This window comes from Nesoenas mayeri (assembly GCF_963082525.1).
Source record: "Nesoenas mayeri genome assembly, chromosome: 20".
NCBI classification, from domain to species: Eukaryota; Metazoa; Chordata; class Aves; order Columbiformes; family Columbidae; genus Nesoenas; species Nesoenas mayeri.
Window position 1 is genome coordinate 9,915,994 of NC_137569.1, and position 16,965 is coordinate 9,932,958.

The 16,965-nt window shown below is 46.6% G+C and overlaps 1 protein-coding gene across 1 annotated transcript in view; it reads right to left on the bottom strand.

Moving 5' to 3' along the window:
• The window catches only part of LOC308048147 (S-adenosyl-L-methionine-dependent tRNA 4-demethylwyosine synthase TYW1-like), a 110,797-nt gene that overhangs the window by 52,751 nt on the left and 41,081 nt on the right, over window positions 1–16,965 (bottom strand). Inside the window, exons 11-12 of the mRNA XM_080357079.1 lie at window positions 9,789–9,898; window positions 3,966–4,143 (exon numbers count right to left, since the gene is read on the bottom strand). Coding sequence (XP_080213205.1) covers window positions 3,966–4,143; window positions 9,789–9,898 — 288 coding nt within the window. The remainder of the gene's footprint in view (window positions 1–3,965; window positions 4,144–9,788; window positions 9,899–16,965) is intronic.

The window sequence follows — 16,965 nt, forward strand, 5'->3', positions numbered from 1 at the left end:
AAGACACATCCACTCCTTGTGGCATCTTCCACAGAGATGAAGTGACAGCATCCTGCTCTTCAGCTTTAACACTTGTAGGATGGTTTGGTTTGGTTTGTGTGAAATCTGTTAATGAGGAGGCTACAGTCCCAGCTTGATTGGGTTCTTTACAGAAGATGAGAAGAAATTAGAAACTATTGTTCAGCTGCCAAACAGCGCACCCAAAAAATACAACAACCCCCTGTCATCTCCAGAGGTGACAAAGTGACTGTGCAGAATGAGACCGAGCAGAGCTCTGTGCCCAGAAAAATCCACTTCCCTTGGGCACTCAAGCTATTAAAACATGTTCTTTCTGTGTATATTTAGAAGAACGAAATAGCCCAGTGCAAATTTAATATTTTAGGTTAAAAAAACCCCCACCTGTTTTGCAGACAAGCTTGTCTGGACCAGCAGCCCAAAACTACAATCTCCAAAAATGACCAAATATTCCAGGCCTAAGCAGATGGAAGTATTCCGTTTCAAAGAATGTAGCCAAAATACCCTGTCTTTACTTAATGATCCATTTGCTTAATTAATGGGGCCTCACTGAAGATGGAGCAAGTTTTTCAAAATATGAGCAAAGAAAAACTCATCTCTTCTCCAAGGATCTCAAATCCAGGATGGATTTTCCAGTGTTCCTCACTTTTTAGTTGTAATTTTCAAGTTCGCTTGGCCGAGATCGCACCCAGGAGATCAAATTCATGGCATTTACCACATATGAACTTGGGCACAAAACATGAGCAAGCAGCACGGTACGAGACAAGAAAGATGAATTGACTTGAGGCCACCAGCCAGTTTCACAAGGCAGACAGGACACAGCCTGGTCAACGATACAACACCCAGAAACATCACTATAATAAACAGGAGCATTTGCTTAGGGGCAATAAAAAGCATCTGTTCATTATTATTATTGATGCTCATAAATCAACAAAGATGCTGAAGGGAGTGGAGCATCTCCCGTGTGAGGAAAGGCTGAGGGAGCTGGGGCTCTGGAGCTGGACAAGAGGACACTGAGGGGGGACCCATTCATGGGGATCAATATGGAAAGGGGAGTGTCAGGAGGATGGAGCCAGGCTCTTCTGGTGACAACCAGGGACAGGACAAGGGGCAATGGGTGCAAACTGGAACACAGGAGGTTCCACTTAAATATGAGAAGAAACTTGTTGGGGTGAGGGTGGCAGAGCCTGGCCCAGGCTGCCCAGGGGGATTGTGGAGTCTCCTTCTGTGCAGACATTCCAACCCGCCTGGACACCTTCCTGTGTAACCTCATCTGGGTGTTCCTGCTCCATGGGGGGATTGCACTGGATGAGCTTTCCAGGTCCCTTCAACCCCTGACATTCTGGGATTCGGTGTGAAATGAAGACGCACACAAGGGTTCTTGTTCAGAGCCACTGATCAGAAACAAGAGGAGGAAGAAGAGACAGGTGAGTGTTCAATATGAGTCCACAGGCTATAAAACCTCATTCACTTTATAAAAACGTGTGTCCCTGGAGGCAGGTGAAGCTGCAGACCAGATGCAGGAGGAGGAGGAGGGTCGGGAGGAAGGCCCAGGCAGCACCAGGCTGGACACCAGGGCTACCATGTTCCTTATTTCAGACAACAGTTCCCCTCTCCTTGTCAGGAAACTGAGCTCGGTGCACACTTCAGCTCCCATATTAAGCAAATCATTTGCTTTGATGAGCCAAAAAAATCAGTTGCAATTTTTAAAGCAGCAAATCTAGCATTTTATCACTTTTTTGTGTCTTGTTAAAAACATTCAGCAGATCCTAAGAAGCGTAGCTTCAAAATATAATGTGCGCTCTCTTCTTGCAACGCTATTTTTAGGAAAGAGCAATTTCTGTCTATCAGGCACATAATACATAACTTAAAGTAACTTGATTACACAATTATTTAATCATTTGGAATGCCTTTGTAGTGTATAATTACTCCCTCAAAAAACCACATGCCCTTCCCTCTCGCTGCCACATTCAGACCACGGGAAGGGAAAAGGAAGCGCTGCCAGCAGAGCGAACAGGGAGGCGATGAGCTGAATGTAAAACGGAGCGACACAACAAACCACCAACACACTCACGTAACCCCGGGGTTGGACGTGGTCAGCGTGTCAGAGACTGAGAACAGCTCAAACATCACGGCAAAACCAGTTCATGCAGCCACAGGCGATGGGATACTCAGTATAAGGTGAATAGTGATTTATTTATCAAGGACAAGCTAATGAGCCACGAACCAGGCTGGCTGGCGATACAGGTGGCACAGGGCTCCACCTTCTGATGCACCCAGCCTGGCACAAAGGGAAAAGCTGAGACCCTTCAACATGGCCCAAGACTTGTCGCTCTTTCACAACCACCCTCCCCCAGACTCTTCCATCTTCCACAGAATCACAGAATCCCAGAATGTCAGGGGTTGAAGGGACCTGGAAAGCTCATCCAGTGCAATCCCCCCATGGAGCAGGAACACCCAGATGAGGTTACACAGGAAGGTGTCCAGGCGGGTTGGAATGTCTGCACAGAAGGAGACTCCACAACCCCCCTGGGCAGCCTGGGCCAGGCTCTGCCACCCTCACCAGGAAGAAGTTTCTTCTCATATTTAAGTGGAACCTCCTGTGTTCCAGTTTGCACCCATTGCCCCTTGTCCTGTCACTGGTTGTCACTGAGAAGAGCCTGGCTCCATCCTCCTGACACTCACCCTTTATAAATCAGTAAACATTAATGAGGTCACCCCATCTTTTGGAATAACACCTCCACAAAAGACCACAAATTATGCAGAGGGCTATAAAGACCCACCCTGTGCAAGCACCAGGGCACCCACCCATCCTGACGCCCAGTGTGCCCACATGAACAGAACAAGACACCAGAGGACAGTGCACATCGCTGGAGCCGAGACTGCAAACTCCATCACACATAAAACTGAGCCATAAGGATGGGTAAATCTTTCTCTCTCTTTTTGTTCTTTGCCATACTTCTACTTTTTTTGCTTCCCTTTTTATAAGTAGCACAGTAACCTAAGACTTACAGCCCCACATTGCCACAAATTTTTAATGTCTACCAATTCAACCTACAATAACATAAATCCTTCTGCCACCAAATCATATATGATTTGGGCCAAGCTGCAAAATAAAAGCCTTTTGTTTGCAGACCTTAAGCACCATGTGTACTGTTTTCCAACCAAGGAGACCCACAAACCTGTGTCACTTCTCCGCAAACTCATAACCCTGGGTGGGATGTGACACAGCGTTATCAGCTGATGGAACTGTGACGAGTTCCCAATCACCTCACAGCACACACCTGCTTTGCCTCAGGTTTCATTAAAAGCAGTCTGGATGCTCCAGAATATCAGAAACAAGGATTCTTTGCATTTGTAAAGACTCAGCATTTGTTAAAATGTTCTGAGTGTTTAGCTTAAGCCCTTCTGAGAAGGGGGGTAAAAAAGAGCTGATCCCACTTTTGCAGATGAGCCTGCGCCTTTCACCCTTCCCAATCCTGCACAAGGTGCTGGGCTGGACAGATCTTTAGTCTGAGCCTTCATGGGTGGTCTGATGGAGTTAGAACAAAGATCAGACTGCACGAGAAGCACACAACCCAAAAAGGCAACTGATGAGTTTGGTCTCCTGCTCTCGCTGTCGGGAACACTCACACCAGTTATCGACATCTCCAAGCACAAAACGCAGCTCCCTCGCTGTTCTCCTTCCCTCGCACCTCTGGGAGGTACTTTATTACATTCTCTTCACTTTCAGAAGTAATCACACTTTGTTTAAGAGATAGAGGAAAGAAAATCAAACTGGGGGAGAGAAAGAGCATGGGGAGATGAAGGTTAAAATCAAATAGATGTCGAGTCGGCTTTTAGGCTGTCAGTGCTCATGCAGAGCTGATGTTGGTGAATGAGAAAACAGGACTAAAACACAGGGCAGCACTCAGAAGTTTTAGTAGGGAGATATTTTGTCTGACTCTCACCTAATCTCATCTGGGAACTGCGCGTTGGTAACCAGGAAACTGGAGATGCCGTGCTGGTGCAGGAGCTTCACGAACCGGTTGATCTCTGGGTACATGATGGGCTCTCCCACCAGCGAGAGCGCGCAGTGCTTTGCCGTCATTGCTTCTGCCAAGCGATCTGCTCTCACTCCTGACACACCTGGAACAAAAACAAAAAGAGGGAAAACAGGGTTAAATGAAATAAAACCCACAAACCAGGGGGAACACCAGGTCCCAGCCAGCACCCACTGCCAGCACTGCAGGAACCTAAACCAGCGAACACCCAGACATGCAGAGCCTGGAGATTTATTACTATGGGATAAGGGGTGATGGTTTTAAACTAAAGGAGGGAGATTCAGGCTGGACATGAGGAAGGAATTGTTGGCCCTGAGGGTGGTGAGAGCCTGGCCCAGGTTGGCCAGAGAGGTGGTGGATGAACCATCCCTGGAGACATCCCAGGCCAGGCTGGACGGGGCTCTGAGCACCCTGAGCTGGTGCAGATGTCCCTGTCATGGCAGAGGGGCACTGGGGAGCTGGGAAGGGCCCTCCAACCCAAACTATTCTACAGTTCTATGATTTGTGTGCCCTGCTAACTACTGCAAGGAATTATTCAGTAACATTTGAGTCAAGCTTTCCATTGCCAAGACCTCAATGATGCCACCTGACTGCTGAGACAGAAAAAGAGCCAGTTTAATGCCACTTCAAGTGGGAAAACCAGGTTCTATCTGTTTCACTACTGACCCACCGTGGTCCTCCGCTCCCAAAAGAGCAGTTCCCTTGAGGGACGGGGCTCCCTTCACTGAGCACAGCGCTAACTACCAGCTTTAAAATCATCTTTTCAACCACATCAAATGTAACTCCCCAGAGGATGCGGTCAAAAAGAAAACCCAACACGCAACACCAGCCTGAACAGCGAGAAATATTGCAGAATGAAGAGGGAAACACAAGGAGCTCAACTGTAGCATCCCAGTGAAAACATCTCTGCTGGTTTAACCAATCTGAGACATTTTCTTATACCCACGGGAGAGGCAAATACTCCTCCGGCCCATCCATATCCAACCAAGCGCTCAGGACCCTGTGTGAAATCATCTGACGACAAACAAGCTTTTGTTCCAAATATGTCGCTTCACATTTCCTTGACGTGCCTTGATGCACTCAAATAATATCAGAGGTTTTAGACTGGGGGTTAGTCTGGTTTTAAAAAATAAACAGACTTGAGTTTGAAACCAGGTCCTCAGCTCACCTCTCGTTGCCTGGATGCTGGAGCTCGAGCAGTACAGAAAATTACATGCTATGCTGCAAAGCCAAGATAAAAAAGAGGTGTTCGTGGATATTGCTTTAGCCTCACGTAGAAAAGCTGGTTTGGGATCAGAGCGAAGCTTAGTGGATTTTAAACCAGCCAGGCTCAGTCCGGAATAAGTGACAGGACTAATGGTTATTCCACAGAAACCTGACAGCACTAAATGAGAACTTTATTTGAAAAGAAAGCAGCATCTGAACCACACACTGAGATTAAAGGACTAACTTTCGTATTCCTAAAGCTACTGTAAGTCATTTTTGGAATTAATTTATTTCTCCCTCTCAGCATCTTGCAATTGGACTGTGATAATTACCGTGCCAGCTTTATAAGCAGCCAGAAAAAAAATTCAACATCACCTAAAGCTTCAGAGTAACTTTCTCAAAACAGCTTACAGCAAGTGTGGTATATAGTAAACACGCTCCAGAGGAGGGTAGAGGTTTTATACACAATCATTTGACCACATAAATCACAAGCTAGACAGGGATGAACTCAACGGGATTAGTGGGTTTTCCAGGGAGCACATGAACTCCCTGCACTTTGGCTGTTGTACCATAAGGTGCTTGGCCTCTGCTCCGGCAGATGAGCCTCTTTGTGTCTCAGGCAATGAACTCCAGCCAATCCAGCGGCTGGCAGATGTTGCTGGGCACCAGGCAGGTCCAACCCGGGAGCCTGGAGCTGCAGGAACGTGAGAAGCCGCAGCAAGAGGCAGCGTGAGCAGCTCCCAGCTCCTGCCAAGCTCCAGTCCCAGCACAGGACGCAGCCAAACTGCCCTGGATCAGCACATCTCCTTTGGAAAGCCGATTCCAGCTGCCTTCCTACCGGTGCACTTTAATTTGGGAAAGAAAAGCACCATCTATCTGGCACATCACCCTAGAGAGATGGGCTGGTGACTCTGGGTGCCCCTCTGCAAGTCCCAGTCGCCACCAGTGTCCCGGTGACCCAGGGAACCTGTTTTATCCACTCTGAAGATTTCTTAGTTCAGGTCATGTTTTTTTTTTCCTCTGCAGTTTTCCCCATGTCAGACCAGTGCTGTATTATCACAGACTCCCACTCTCCTATTTTTGAATGATGGTTCCATTCTGTGTGTGCCCTTCGCAAGGACACAGAGATTTACTGGTCACCACCTAGAAAATGCATCCATCAAACAAACTGCTTCACACCTTCCTGCCTTCGCTTCCTACCAGTGAGATGCCTCTCCATCAGTTACTTTAAAGGAGAATGATGTGACATTAACAAACATCTATGGTCTCCAAAACCAGCAACAATGAAAGAGAAGATGACATAATTGTATAAACACACGCAGGACTATTACAGAGTATACGGCTATCCTCTAGGATATACTATAGGATGGAGGGTCCCTAAGAATTACACAGAATCACAGAATATTGGGGATTGGAAGGGCCCTGGAAAGCTCATCCAGTGCAATCCCCCCATGGAGCAGGAACACCCAGATGAGGTTACACAGGAAGGTGTCCAGGCGGGTTGGAATGTCTGCACAGAAGGAGACTCCACAACCCCCCTGGGCAGCCTGGGCCAGGCTCTGACACCCTCACCATCAAGAAGTTTCTCCTCAAATTTCAGTGGAACCTCCTGTGTTCCAGTTTGCACCCATTGCCCCTTGTCCTGTCACTGGTTGTCACCAGAAGAGCCTGGCTTCATCCTCCTGACATTCCCCCTTTCCATATTGATCCCCATGAGTGAGTCCCCCCTCAGTGTCCTCTTGTCTAGCTCCAGAGCCCCAGCTCCCTCAGCCTTTCCTCACACGGGAGATGCTCCACTCCCTGCAGCATCTTGGTGGCTGCGCTGGACTCTCTGCAGCAGTTCCCTGTCCTGCTGGAACTGAGGGGCCACAACTGGACACAAGATTCCAGGTGTGGTCTCCCCAGGGCAGAGCAGAGGGGCAGGAGAATCTCTCTGACCTACTGACCACCCCCTTCTAACCCACCCCAGGTCCCATTGGCTTCCTGGCCACAAGGGCCCAGTGCTGGCTTATGGTCACCCTGCTGTCCCCAGGACCCCCAGGTCCCTTTCCCCTATGCTGCTCTCTAACAGGTCGTTCCCCAACTTACACTGGAACCTGGGGTTGTTCCTGCCCAGACGCAAGACCCTACTTGCTCTTGTTATATTGCATTAAATTTCTCCCCACCCAGCTCTCCAGCCTGTTGAGGTCTTGCTGGATAGCAGCACAAGAAGATCTGTATTTTCCTACAATGCATGCAATTAATAAAGCATCAGATGAGCTCACCGTTTCCTTTGGCACACAAAGATGTAGGTACGTGTGTGCCTGAAAGCTGCAGTACCAATTAATTCAAATTGCTTTGGGTATTATCTGGGTAGCATTCAACAGCCTCAAGGCCTCTCTAGCTTAGACTTTTTCCCCACGTTGCTCTTCTCCAGGAGCCCAAATGGTGTGGTCGAGGTTCAGACATCTCGGACGTGCTCATCACCCTGCAGGAAAATCCCAACTCAGGAGTCTCTATCCCTGCCCCGCTGCACCAAAGCAACCTCATCCATCGCGCTGCTCAAGCCTTGGGTTGGTTTGTAGGGCTTTGGTGTTCATTTTCTTCTTTTCAAATCATAATAAAATCCAACCTGCTATTTGTGGAGCTCTGCTAAGCTTGCTGAAGTGTAACAGCCAGTCGCGTCTCCTGCCCGAGGCATTTCCATCCCACACACGGGGACACACGGCCGGCAAGACACCCGGCATCTTCTACTTCATCTCCCTGCCTTCAGCTCACCACAGCATTTCAACTCAATTTTGCTTTCACTGATTCTACTCTAACAATATTTTCACACGCACCTCAGGGAAGCGACGATGTAAAATTCACTAAGTGTAACAGCGACCTACTGGGCTTTTCTTACTGATTTTTCTTCCCTTTAATAAACCTTCTTGCTCTGAGGCTCCCAAGACAGGAAGCATGTTGCCATCTATCACTCTGAAAAGGTAACACATCTTTTCTTTTTCCACTTTGCAGCTCAGTTCTAGTCCAGAGCCTTTTTGGTCTTTCTCCTTTCCCAGTTTCAGGTGAAGTGTAACTGTGCTCAGGATGCACATGCAAGTTTCAGGGAATATTTACAAATCTAATGGAAAATAAGCCGCAAAAAGAGATAATTGGGATGTCCTTACAGGCCTCTTGATACCTTGGGAATATTTTCAGATGCTGTGAAGTCCATCTATCATCTTTCCTTTTCAGGAAGACAGCAGAGCATGGTAAGGGAAGGACGGGGTTATTCCTTAGTCTGACGCTGGGTTTAAACAGATTCCCGCACTCAGCTTTCAGCAGGCAGCAGAGCATCTGCAAAATAACTTGCTTTTCACCTTTCCTTCATGCAAACACCACACATTTCTGCCATGGACGGCAACACACCCATCACCCGCACCAGCTTTTACAAGCGTAACCTCAGTATTCCACCCTCAACTGCACACAGATCTGCTCATCACTTCACACAACACGTGGCCAGAGCTGCTGGTCTGAGAGCACAAGTTGATTCAAACCAGCCACGTGATGAAAATAAAGCTCATGAGGCCCTAATGTGAGTTATTTTTCTGCCTATTTTATAAGCCCAGTGAATGAGACACAGCCTCTCCGCGCTGCTGACAGAAGGTTGGGGTTTGTTTTTGCCTGTCACATTTAAATCCATTGGGTTCTCTCTGTGCGCAGCCAACATAAACAAGCGAGTTCCCAAAACCACAGCCAAGCCTGAGGCTCATCTCGCACGTTTTATAGATTCCTCATTCCCTTCTGCTGCCACTGGGGAGAGCGAAGCCCTAGAGCTGACCCTGCATGGAAACCAAGTTCAGAACACTGGGAAAGAAATAAAGAAAACCAGCCATCTACACATGAAGATATAGATATGTAATAAACAAACAACAAACTTACAAGGAGTTCCTACAAGAAGCAAAATCCACCACTTTTCAAAGGTGCTGTGTAACTGCAGCTTCAGTCACAAACAGATGGACTGAGTAATTCCTGAAAATAATAATACTCTGGATGCTCGCTCATTAATGACCAAAACACAATCAAGAAGCTCCAGAGCTGACACAAGAGCTCCCGGGGGATTAAGACTGGGCAGTGTGTTTTCTATCAGGTTAGAACCGCTTCCTTTTGCCTTCTACCTGCCCCTACTTTTACATAAGATAATCAAGATTCCTCGTCATCCAGGCCAACTCTAAACAGCACAGGAGCCTCCGTGCACACCAAGGAAAGAAAAGGACATGACAACGACCAAGATACACACAAGGCAACTCCGTCCTACTCTCTTGAGGCAGCAGCAGATACTCAATGGCCAACTGAGGTTCTAATATAAAAAACAAGGCAGAACATCTTGGAAAACGTTGTTTGCCACAAAAGTTTTTCCTCACTCACCCATCTTTCTGATGTTATAAACCTCATGTCTCCTTCCCAGCACTTCACAGATGATCAGGACGTTTTTAATGGATGCTTTGAAGACCTTACTGCCGGTTCCAAAAGCACCATTGACAGGGAAAGAGTGGGAAAAGTTACCTTTGAACTGCTTGATCATATTGCGATGGTTCTCAAGGGCCTCCTGCAAGATCATTTCAGGTTGGTCCATCTTCCATCGCCACTCTGTGCCCACTGGGTTTGTGTGATGTCTGAAGGAAAGAGAGATGATTCTTCACTGTCATTTGGAACATACATGGAAGATCTGTCCCCCTGGAGACTTTGCATTGTTTAACAATATTAAAAGCAACCAGAAATTCTCTGCAATATCCTGCTTCTGACACAGCATTCAGGTGTCACCTTTGAACACCATTCTCATCCCTCTGTCCTTCCAGCTCTCCCCAGAAGCAAGAATGGACCTTGCAGCATATATTGAACATCACAAACCTATTCGGAATCACAGGTAAAAGGTTTCTAAGCTAAAACACAGCCAGAAAGACCTCTGTAAAGAAAGGAAACCTGGTTCTACCTCCTGCTGCACAAAGCACTGGAAAAAGAAGGTCCCTGAGCCATTTTTAGTTCCATTGCAAATGCACCAACTGCCACCCTGAGAAACGCAGGATCTGTTTCTCACCCAATCTCCATGTAACGCTCTAGTAACAAGACCCATGGAGTTTCTCCCCATTCTTATTTGATTAGCATGAGAGGATATTAGAGTCATTGTAAGTCACGTGGAAAAAACTGCACCCTGACCAGTAAATCAAATACTACAAGCAGCTGGTGTGGTTCCCATTGGACTCACACCTGGACAAACAACCCAGAGAAAATCTGTCCAAGGGCACCACCCTCTCCCTGTGCAAGGAACTTCCCACTAATCTTGCTGCACTTTGATATCAAACTAGGAAAAATTGAGCCTTTAAGTATCATCCTAAGAAAAACCAATGAATTTCTGTGCTTCCACCTTCCTGTTGTGTCTTCTCCTGCTTTTTTTCCAAAATATGCTACAAAAGCTCCTCCACTTTTCTCCTACAAACTCCATCATGGTTCATAAAATAAATTAATGGAAAGTAGCATATTTGGAGTGTCTTTTGAAGAAGAAAGACATTGTGCATGCAAAGAACAACGGAGCTGGTGAGGGGCTGGAGCACAAGTGTGATGGGAGCAGCTGAGGGACCTGGGGGGTTCAGCTGGAGAACAGGAGCAGAGGGGAGACCTTCTGATCTCTGAACTGTCTGAAAGGAGCTTGGAGCCAGGGGGGTCGGGCTCTGCTCCCCAGGAACAACAGAAAGGTTTGGGCTGAAGGGCCCTTCCCAGCTCCCCCAGTGCCCCCCTGCCATGAGCAGGGACATCTTCACCAGCTCAGGTTGCTCAGAGCCCCGTCCAGCCTGGCCTGGGATGTCTCCAGGGATGGTTCAGCCACCACCTCTCTGGCCAACCTGGGACAGGCTCTCATCACCCCAATCATAACAAGCAATAAGACAAACAGAAACGGCCTCAAGTTGCGCCAGGGGAGGGTGAGGTTGGATGTGGGGAACAATTTCTTCCCCAAAGGGCTGTGGGGCATTGGAACAGGCTGCCCAGGGCAGTGCTGGAGTCACCATCCCTAGAGGGTTGAACAGACGGACATGAGGTTCTCAGGACATGGGGCAGTGCCAGGGGTCAGTTATGGTTGGACTCAATGATCTTGAGGGTCTTTTCCAAGCAAAAGGATTCTATGACTGTTTGGGAAACAACCAAACATTAATAAAAGAAGCCAACAAGAGCTGGAGGCTGCTCCTGTGATCCCAGGTGGAAGCAGCGCTCTGCAGGGTCAGCCCCATGTTTAGGAACTCCAAGGTCTTTTCCAACCAAAACGATTCTGTGATTCAAAATAGCCCTATTGGATTAAGATGCTCTGGACAAGAAAACAAGATGAAGCAACACAGTCCTGAACCTGTTTTCTGACCAGCTGATCTGCTTCCCATCCTGCTCTCCATCACCCCTGGAAGTTGGCCATGGAGACAACCACAGGGTCACCTGCTGCATTCAGCCTTCCAGCTCCACAGGTAGCAGGACATGACCCCCGTGTTCAACTGCATGAGGACAGACAGAGGGAAGTACCTTCTCAAAACCAAAACATTGGTGTGGTGCTGGCTGAAAACAATCAAAAGAGTCACATTAATTTCTCCAAGTGAGAAAGACCTGCAGTTCCACACTTAGTCCTACTTAATTCTACACCTAACAGCAACAAAAACAGCCCTTTGGCCCCAACATCTCTCCATCCACTTCGAGCAAAGATTCAAACACTGCTCTGAAACAACTTTACCATCTCAAAGCTCCTTTAAGCTACAACAGCTTTGCTTTTTGAATCTCCCTTTATTGTTTCTGTCTGCCAATATGGGAAGTTTTCTGAATGCCAACTATAAAAAGGCATTTATAAAACTCTTACATGTTTAACTACATAACTTGTACCTTGTATACTTAATAGAGCAAGCTGGCAGAAAAATCAATAGGCTCTTGAGGCACACTGGACAGCTATTAATTATTAGTGTCTAGAAGTCCTTGAATTTTTACACATTCCAACTGTTTAATAAACATACCAGGTCATGTCTACAAATCAGCTTATTTGGCAAAAAGCAGTTTTATTTCTATAAGGGGGGGAAAGCAATGGCTTGTGACCCCCTGCAGCATCCACCTCTCCAGTTACTCAGTTCTTGAGCAGGTAACTGTGCACAATATTCCTGCCCTTCCAAAAATAAGCAAAAAATCTCACTCAAAACCCCCCACAGCAGAAAGATTTTTATCAGAGAAGTCTCATGATCGCTGAGCCCTTATTTTATTAGAGACTTCTCCCAGATGCCTGCAGAATAGTTCATTTTTAGTGGAGATGCATCTGCTTTGGCAGAGCAGCGCGTCCCCCTCCCCAGTCACTTGGGTATTATTTTTATCAGCTTTTGCTTTATCCCCTCTCACAGTGGTTGCTCTGTTCCATGAGCAATGCTTAGTGCTGTGCAGCCTTGGAAGAAACTTCAAAGGAAAATGCAGCACAGGTATAAAGTATCATTGGCTCCAGTGATGTAGTGATTGATGTTGATACCTGGTGGGGACCAGGAAGGTGGGGAGATGCTGGTGGTGGTGACCAGGGAAGAAGAACAACAACATGAAAACTCAAGAAACGAAACTTCCCTGAACCAGCAGGTGAGATCCCAGAGGAGAAGAGTTGAAGGGCAAAGGAGCTGAGGACAACTGGCAGTTTTTTAAACCCTATTAAGTGCAAACGGTGCCAATAATAAAGGAAAGATGGGAAGAGTAACAAGAAACCAATCTGGCAGAGTCACAGGCTCTTCTGCACCCTTGTGATCCTCCAGCCAAAAAAAAAGGGAAAAGCACAAGAACATAGGGTCATAATCGGAAAGGTCAAGGCAGAAAATCAGATAAAACTAACAAAGGGCATCCAAAAGCGCTAACAAGGAAGATTTTTCCCTATAATGATGTGAGCAATAAGACCAAGGAAAAAGCTTGTCCAACACACAATGTTTAGTGTTTCTCTGTGATAACAACAGACTTGTTTGCACCTTCTCCTTTCTCTGGATGGCAACGGGAAGAGCCCAGACTGGAGTAGGGAGAGAACAGGTCAGAGATGTTTAATTTAAATGCAATGTTGTCACTTGGATGGGTAAACCCACACACACATGCACTCAGCAGATCCGGTCACCAGGGTCCGTACCCATCTCACCTCACCGACCACGTTCACTTTTCCTCCTAGAAAAGCCTCAGATTGTTACAGCGCTGGCAAAGCAGCACAGAAAGGCACCAAGACTTCATTTTTCCCATTCACAGGGGCATGAATTAGGTGTATTCTCTCATGTCCTGTCCCTCACCCCATCTAGAGGGTTATTTCAAGAGCTCCTGGAAGACAGGCAGGCCCAAAGGAACCAGTAAATAATCTCATCTGAAGGAAACATGGAAGCTTGGGTCACAATTATTAATTCTGGAAACAAAAAACAAGCAGATTGAAACACTGGGAGAAGAGATTATTAACTCAGCAGAACAAGGACTGGTGGCTGGAGATGGATGGAGACTCTAAACTTTCAGTCTGAGGTTCTAAGTTTCACAAACCAGCAGTGTCGACACCTTTAATATCATAATATTTCATATTTCCCTGAAGAATTTAGGCCCTTGAGTCAAGTTACTTAATGAGAAGAAACTTTTGTTTTAATCTATGTTTTCGGTTTCTTAAGTTTTTTTAAAAGACCTCATTAATAGGCTCTCCTGTTATTCATCTCTTCATGTTGCAGGGCTTACTGTGATCTCTGGCTTTTGGCCACACACTGACTCAGCTCATCTGAACAGAACTTCAGCTGTTGTCTGTAAGTTAGAGCTGAACATCCAAGTACAGGTATAAACACCATAAAGTTACAGAAGAAATATGAACCAATTTCTTTACAGGATATTTCACTCTGTCTGGTTTGCCACCTCCTCAGCTGCAAAAATAATAAACCCTATTAATTTAAATCTTATTTAGCTGTTCCATCTCTCTGCAATAATTGATTGGGCTTTAGACACTCAGCCAGAAAACACAATCAAATCAGGTTTGCCTGGTGATTGTGCCGCAACACCGTCAGAAGCCCTCAGTCCTCACACTTGCTCTAATTGATTAAAACATTTGGTCACTCGCATATTTCTATTTAGACAATTAAGCTAAAGAGACACTACAAACACAGCAAGACCAGCTGAGAGCAATAATGGATCCTTTCAGTCTATTTTTCTAGGGAGAATGATGACATAGCGATGTTGCAGTAATTAAGGTGGGTTTTTTCTCCCGTTTGCTCCTGATGCAGCAGCCTCAGGAGCTCAACGCTGCACAAGCGCTGCCTTGCAGGGAACCACACCAACGAATTATCTGCTTTTCCTGCCCTCCAGAAAAGCTGCCACGTGCTAAATCTGCATGTTTGGCATCTACCAGGGCTGTAGCACTTCCAGGAATGAGGGGGAAGTTCTCCAGTGCAGAGTCAAGCTACATTTTTTACGTAAAACCCCTAATTTTCTGAGTGTGTTTGGATGCTGGCTCCACCCGTGATATCTGGTACAGGGCCAAAACGTGTCAGTCACAACCAGGCAAACGCAGTGATACCCAGTTCCCAGGAAAGCGGCTGAACTGCAGCATTTCTTGCCAAAGTGATGCAGAGAAAACAAACAGGCTCCTCAGGCTTTTCCTCAGAGATCCTGGGGAGCTGGAAACATTGGCAGAATCTACAAGTGTCAAAAGCCTAAAAGAAGAGATCAAGAAAAAGAATTGCAGCCACCTTATCTACAATTTAGTGCACGCGAGATGAGAACAGCAAGGCACAAAATTTGTATTAGAAACATTTTGCCAACAGTAGATCCAAACTATCACTTTGTACATCTCCAATGGCACAGGTGGTACCTGCTAATAGAAGGTAACATTTATCCTACCCACCCACTGGTCCATGTAGTTCTACATTCAGTCTTACGTGATTAAGAATCTGCAAATGTGGTTTAAAATAAAAAGCGTACAGATAGTCCTGGCTGGAGGATTAGTGAGCTGTGCTGACGCGCAACCAGTAGAGAGGAGCGTGGCTATGGAATTCCTGTCTTCCTGCACCAAATCAAATTACCAGCATAGCTCACAGCCACACAGAGGCTGTAACACCCCAACCACGGGGTCTAAAAAAGAATAACCAACCAAAGCGGAGAAAGCTTCAGTTCCGCTTTACATCATGCTTAAGGTGTGCGTGATGTGAGACTTGAGATGAATGTCAAAATTAACCTTTAAGTCTTCCTGCTCAGCAGAGATCTGAGAAGACAGGCAGCTGCAGTGCATATGGAAAATCCACCAGCTGCAACCCATTTCACCTACAGCAGGTCAATAATCATAGAATCCTTTTGCTTGGAAAAGCTCCTCAAGATCATTGAGTCCAACCATAACCCACCCCTGGCACTGCCCCATGTCCTGAGAACCTCATGTCCATCTGTCCAACGCTCCAGGGATGGTGACTCCAGCACTGCCCTGGGCAGCCTGTTCCAATGCCCCACAGCCCTTTGGGGAAGAAATTGTTCCCAAGACCCAATCTGAAGCATAATAAATGAGAGCATTTTTCAGCACAGTCCCCTGGAAAGCTGCTTCCTTGCATTCAGGCTGTTAGCATTAGTAAAATAAGCATTCTAGCATTCGTTATCATTAGACCTCCTGTTTCCAGGTCTCCTCTTCAAAGTGACAAACAACAGCTACCGGACGATGAGCTGGAGGCACACGGTAGGTGTCACACATGGCTATTTATCCCAATTACTGCACTTCTCAATTTACTCGTTTGACTTCCCTAATTCAATCCCATACTCCAGACACCGCCGGTGGTTGCGAAGAAATACCCGAGTTCGGTCATTTTGAAGAGGAACAGTGCTGAATAGTCTGCAGTGCAACACCAGGAACAAAACGCCTCATTCTGGTGATGTTATTGCTTTCGATTTGCTGTTTATGATGTACCTTATGTGTAGGGACAGAGGGGCAATAATCTGCACGGCAATATTCCTGCTGGCAGTACAGTCACCACTGCAGAGCTCAATGCGCCATCGCTCGCCGATACACGGAGACAAGGAACGAGCAGCACGCTGTTCTCAGTAATTACATTGCTCTGAAGAAAAGCAGCAAAACTTGCACATTAAACATGCCATTTTCTGTGTCCTCTCAAGCCGGGAGATGCTGAAAGCCCATCAAGGGCACCAATTAACATTTTGGAATAGACTCCCAAATGCAAACTTAACAGGATGACCAGTGTCTAACGCTTATAACACAGGACAGCTTCAAATTATAGCAGTTCTTCTGCACTGATGGTGCCATTTAAATATTCCCATGAAATATTTGGATTATTAAAGCCTGATGACTATGAAAGACAGAAAATGATACTCAGCAGAATTTGGCCAGTTTTGCATGGGAATACTGGGATGCTGGACACCCAGGCTCAGCAATGGAATGGGTGCTATTGGCAGCCTGGGGTGGGCATCAGCACCAAAGGAAGCGCAGCCCACGTGGTTTGAATTAGATAGAAAGGTAGAAGACAAAGGAGCTCAAAAAATAACCACGTCCTCCCCCTCAGCTCGCTTTCACGTCACTGATTCCATTTCTGTCGAGCCTCCTGGTCTCTCACCATCCCGCCCTGCGCTCCCCAGCCCGGCAAAAATCTCCCTCGAGATCCCGGCGATCTGGTGAGTAAGCGCAAAGCTCATTTCCTTGAGAGAATTAACAACAATCATTCCTCTGAGAAAAGGGGTCGCTTTACTG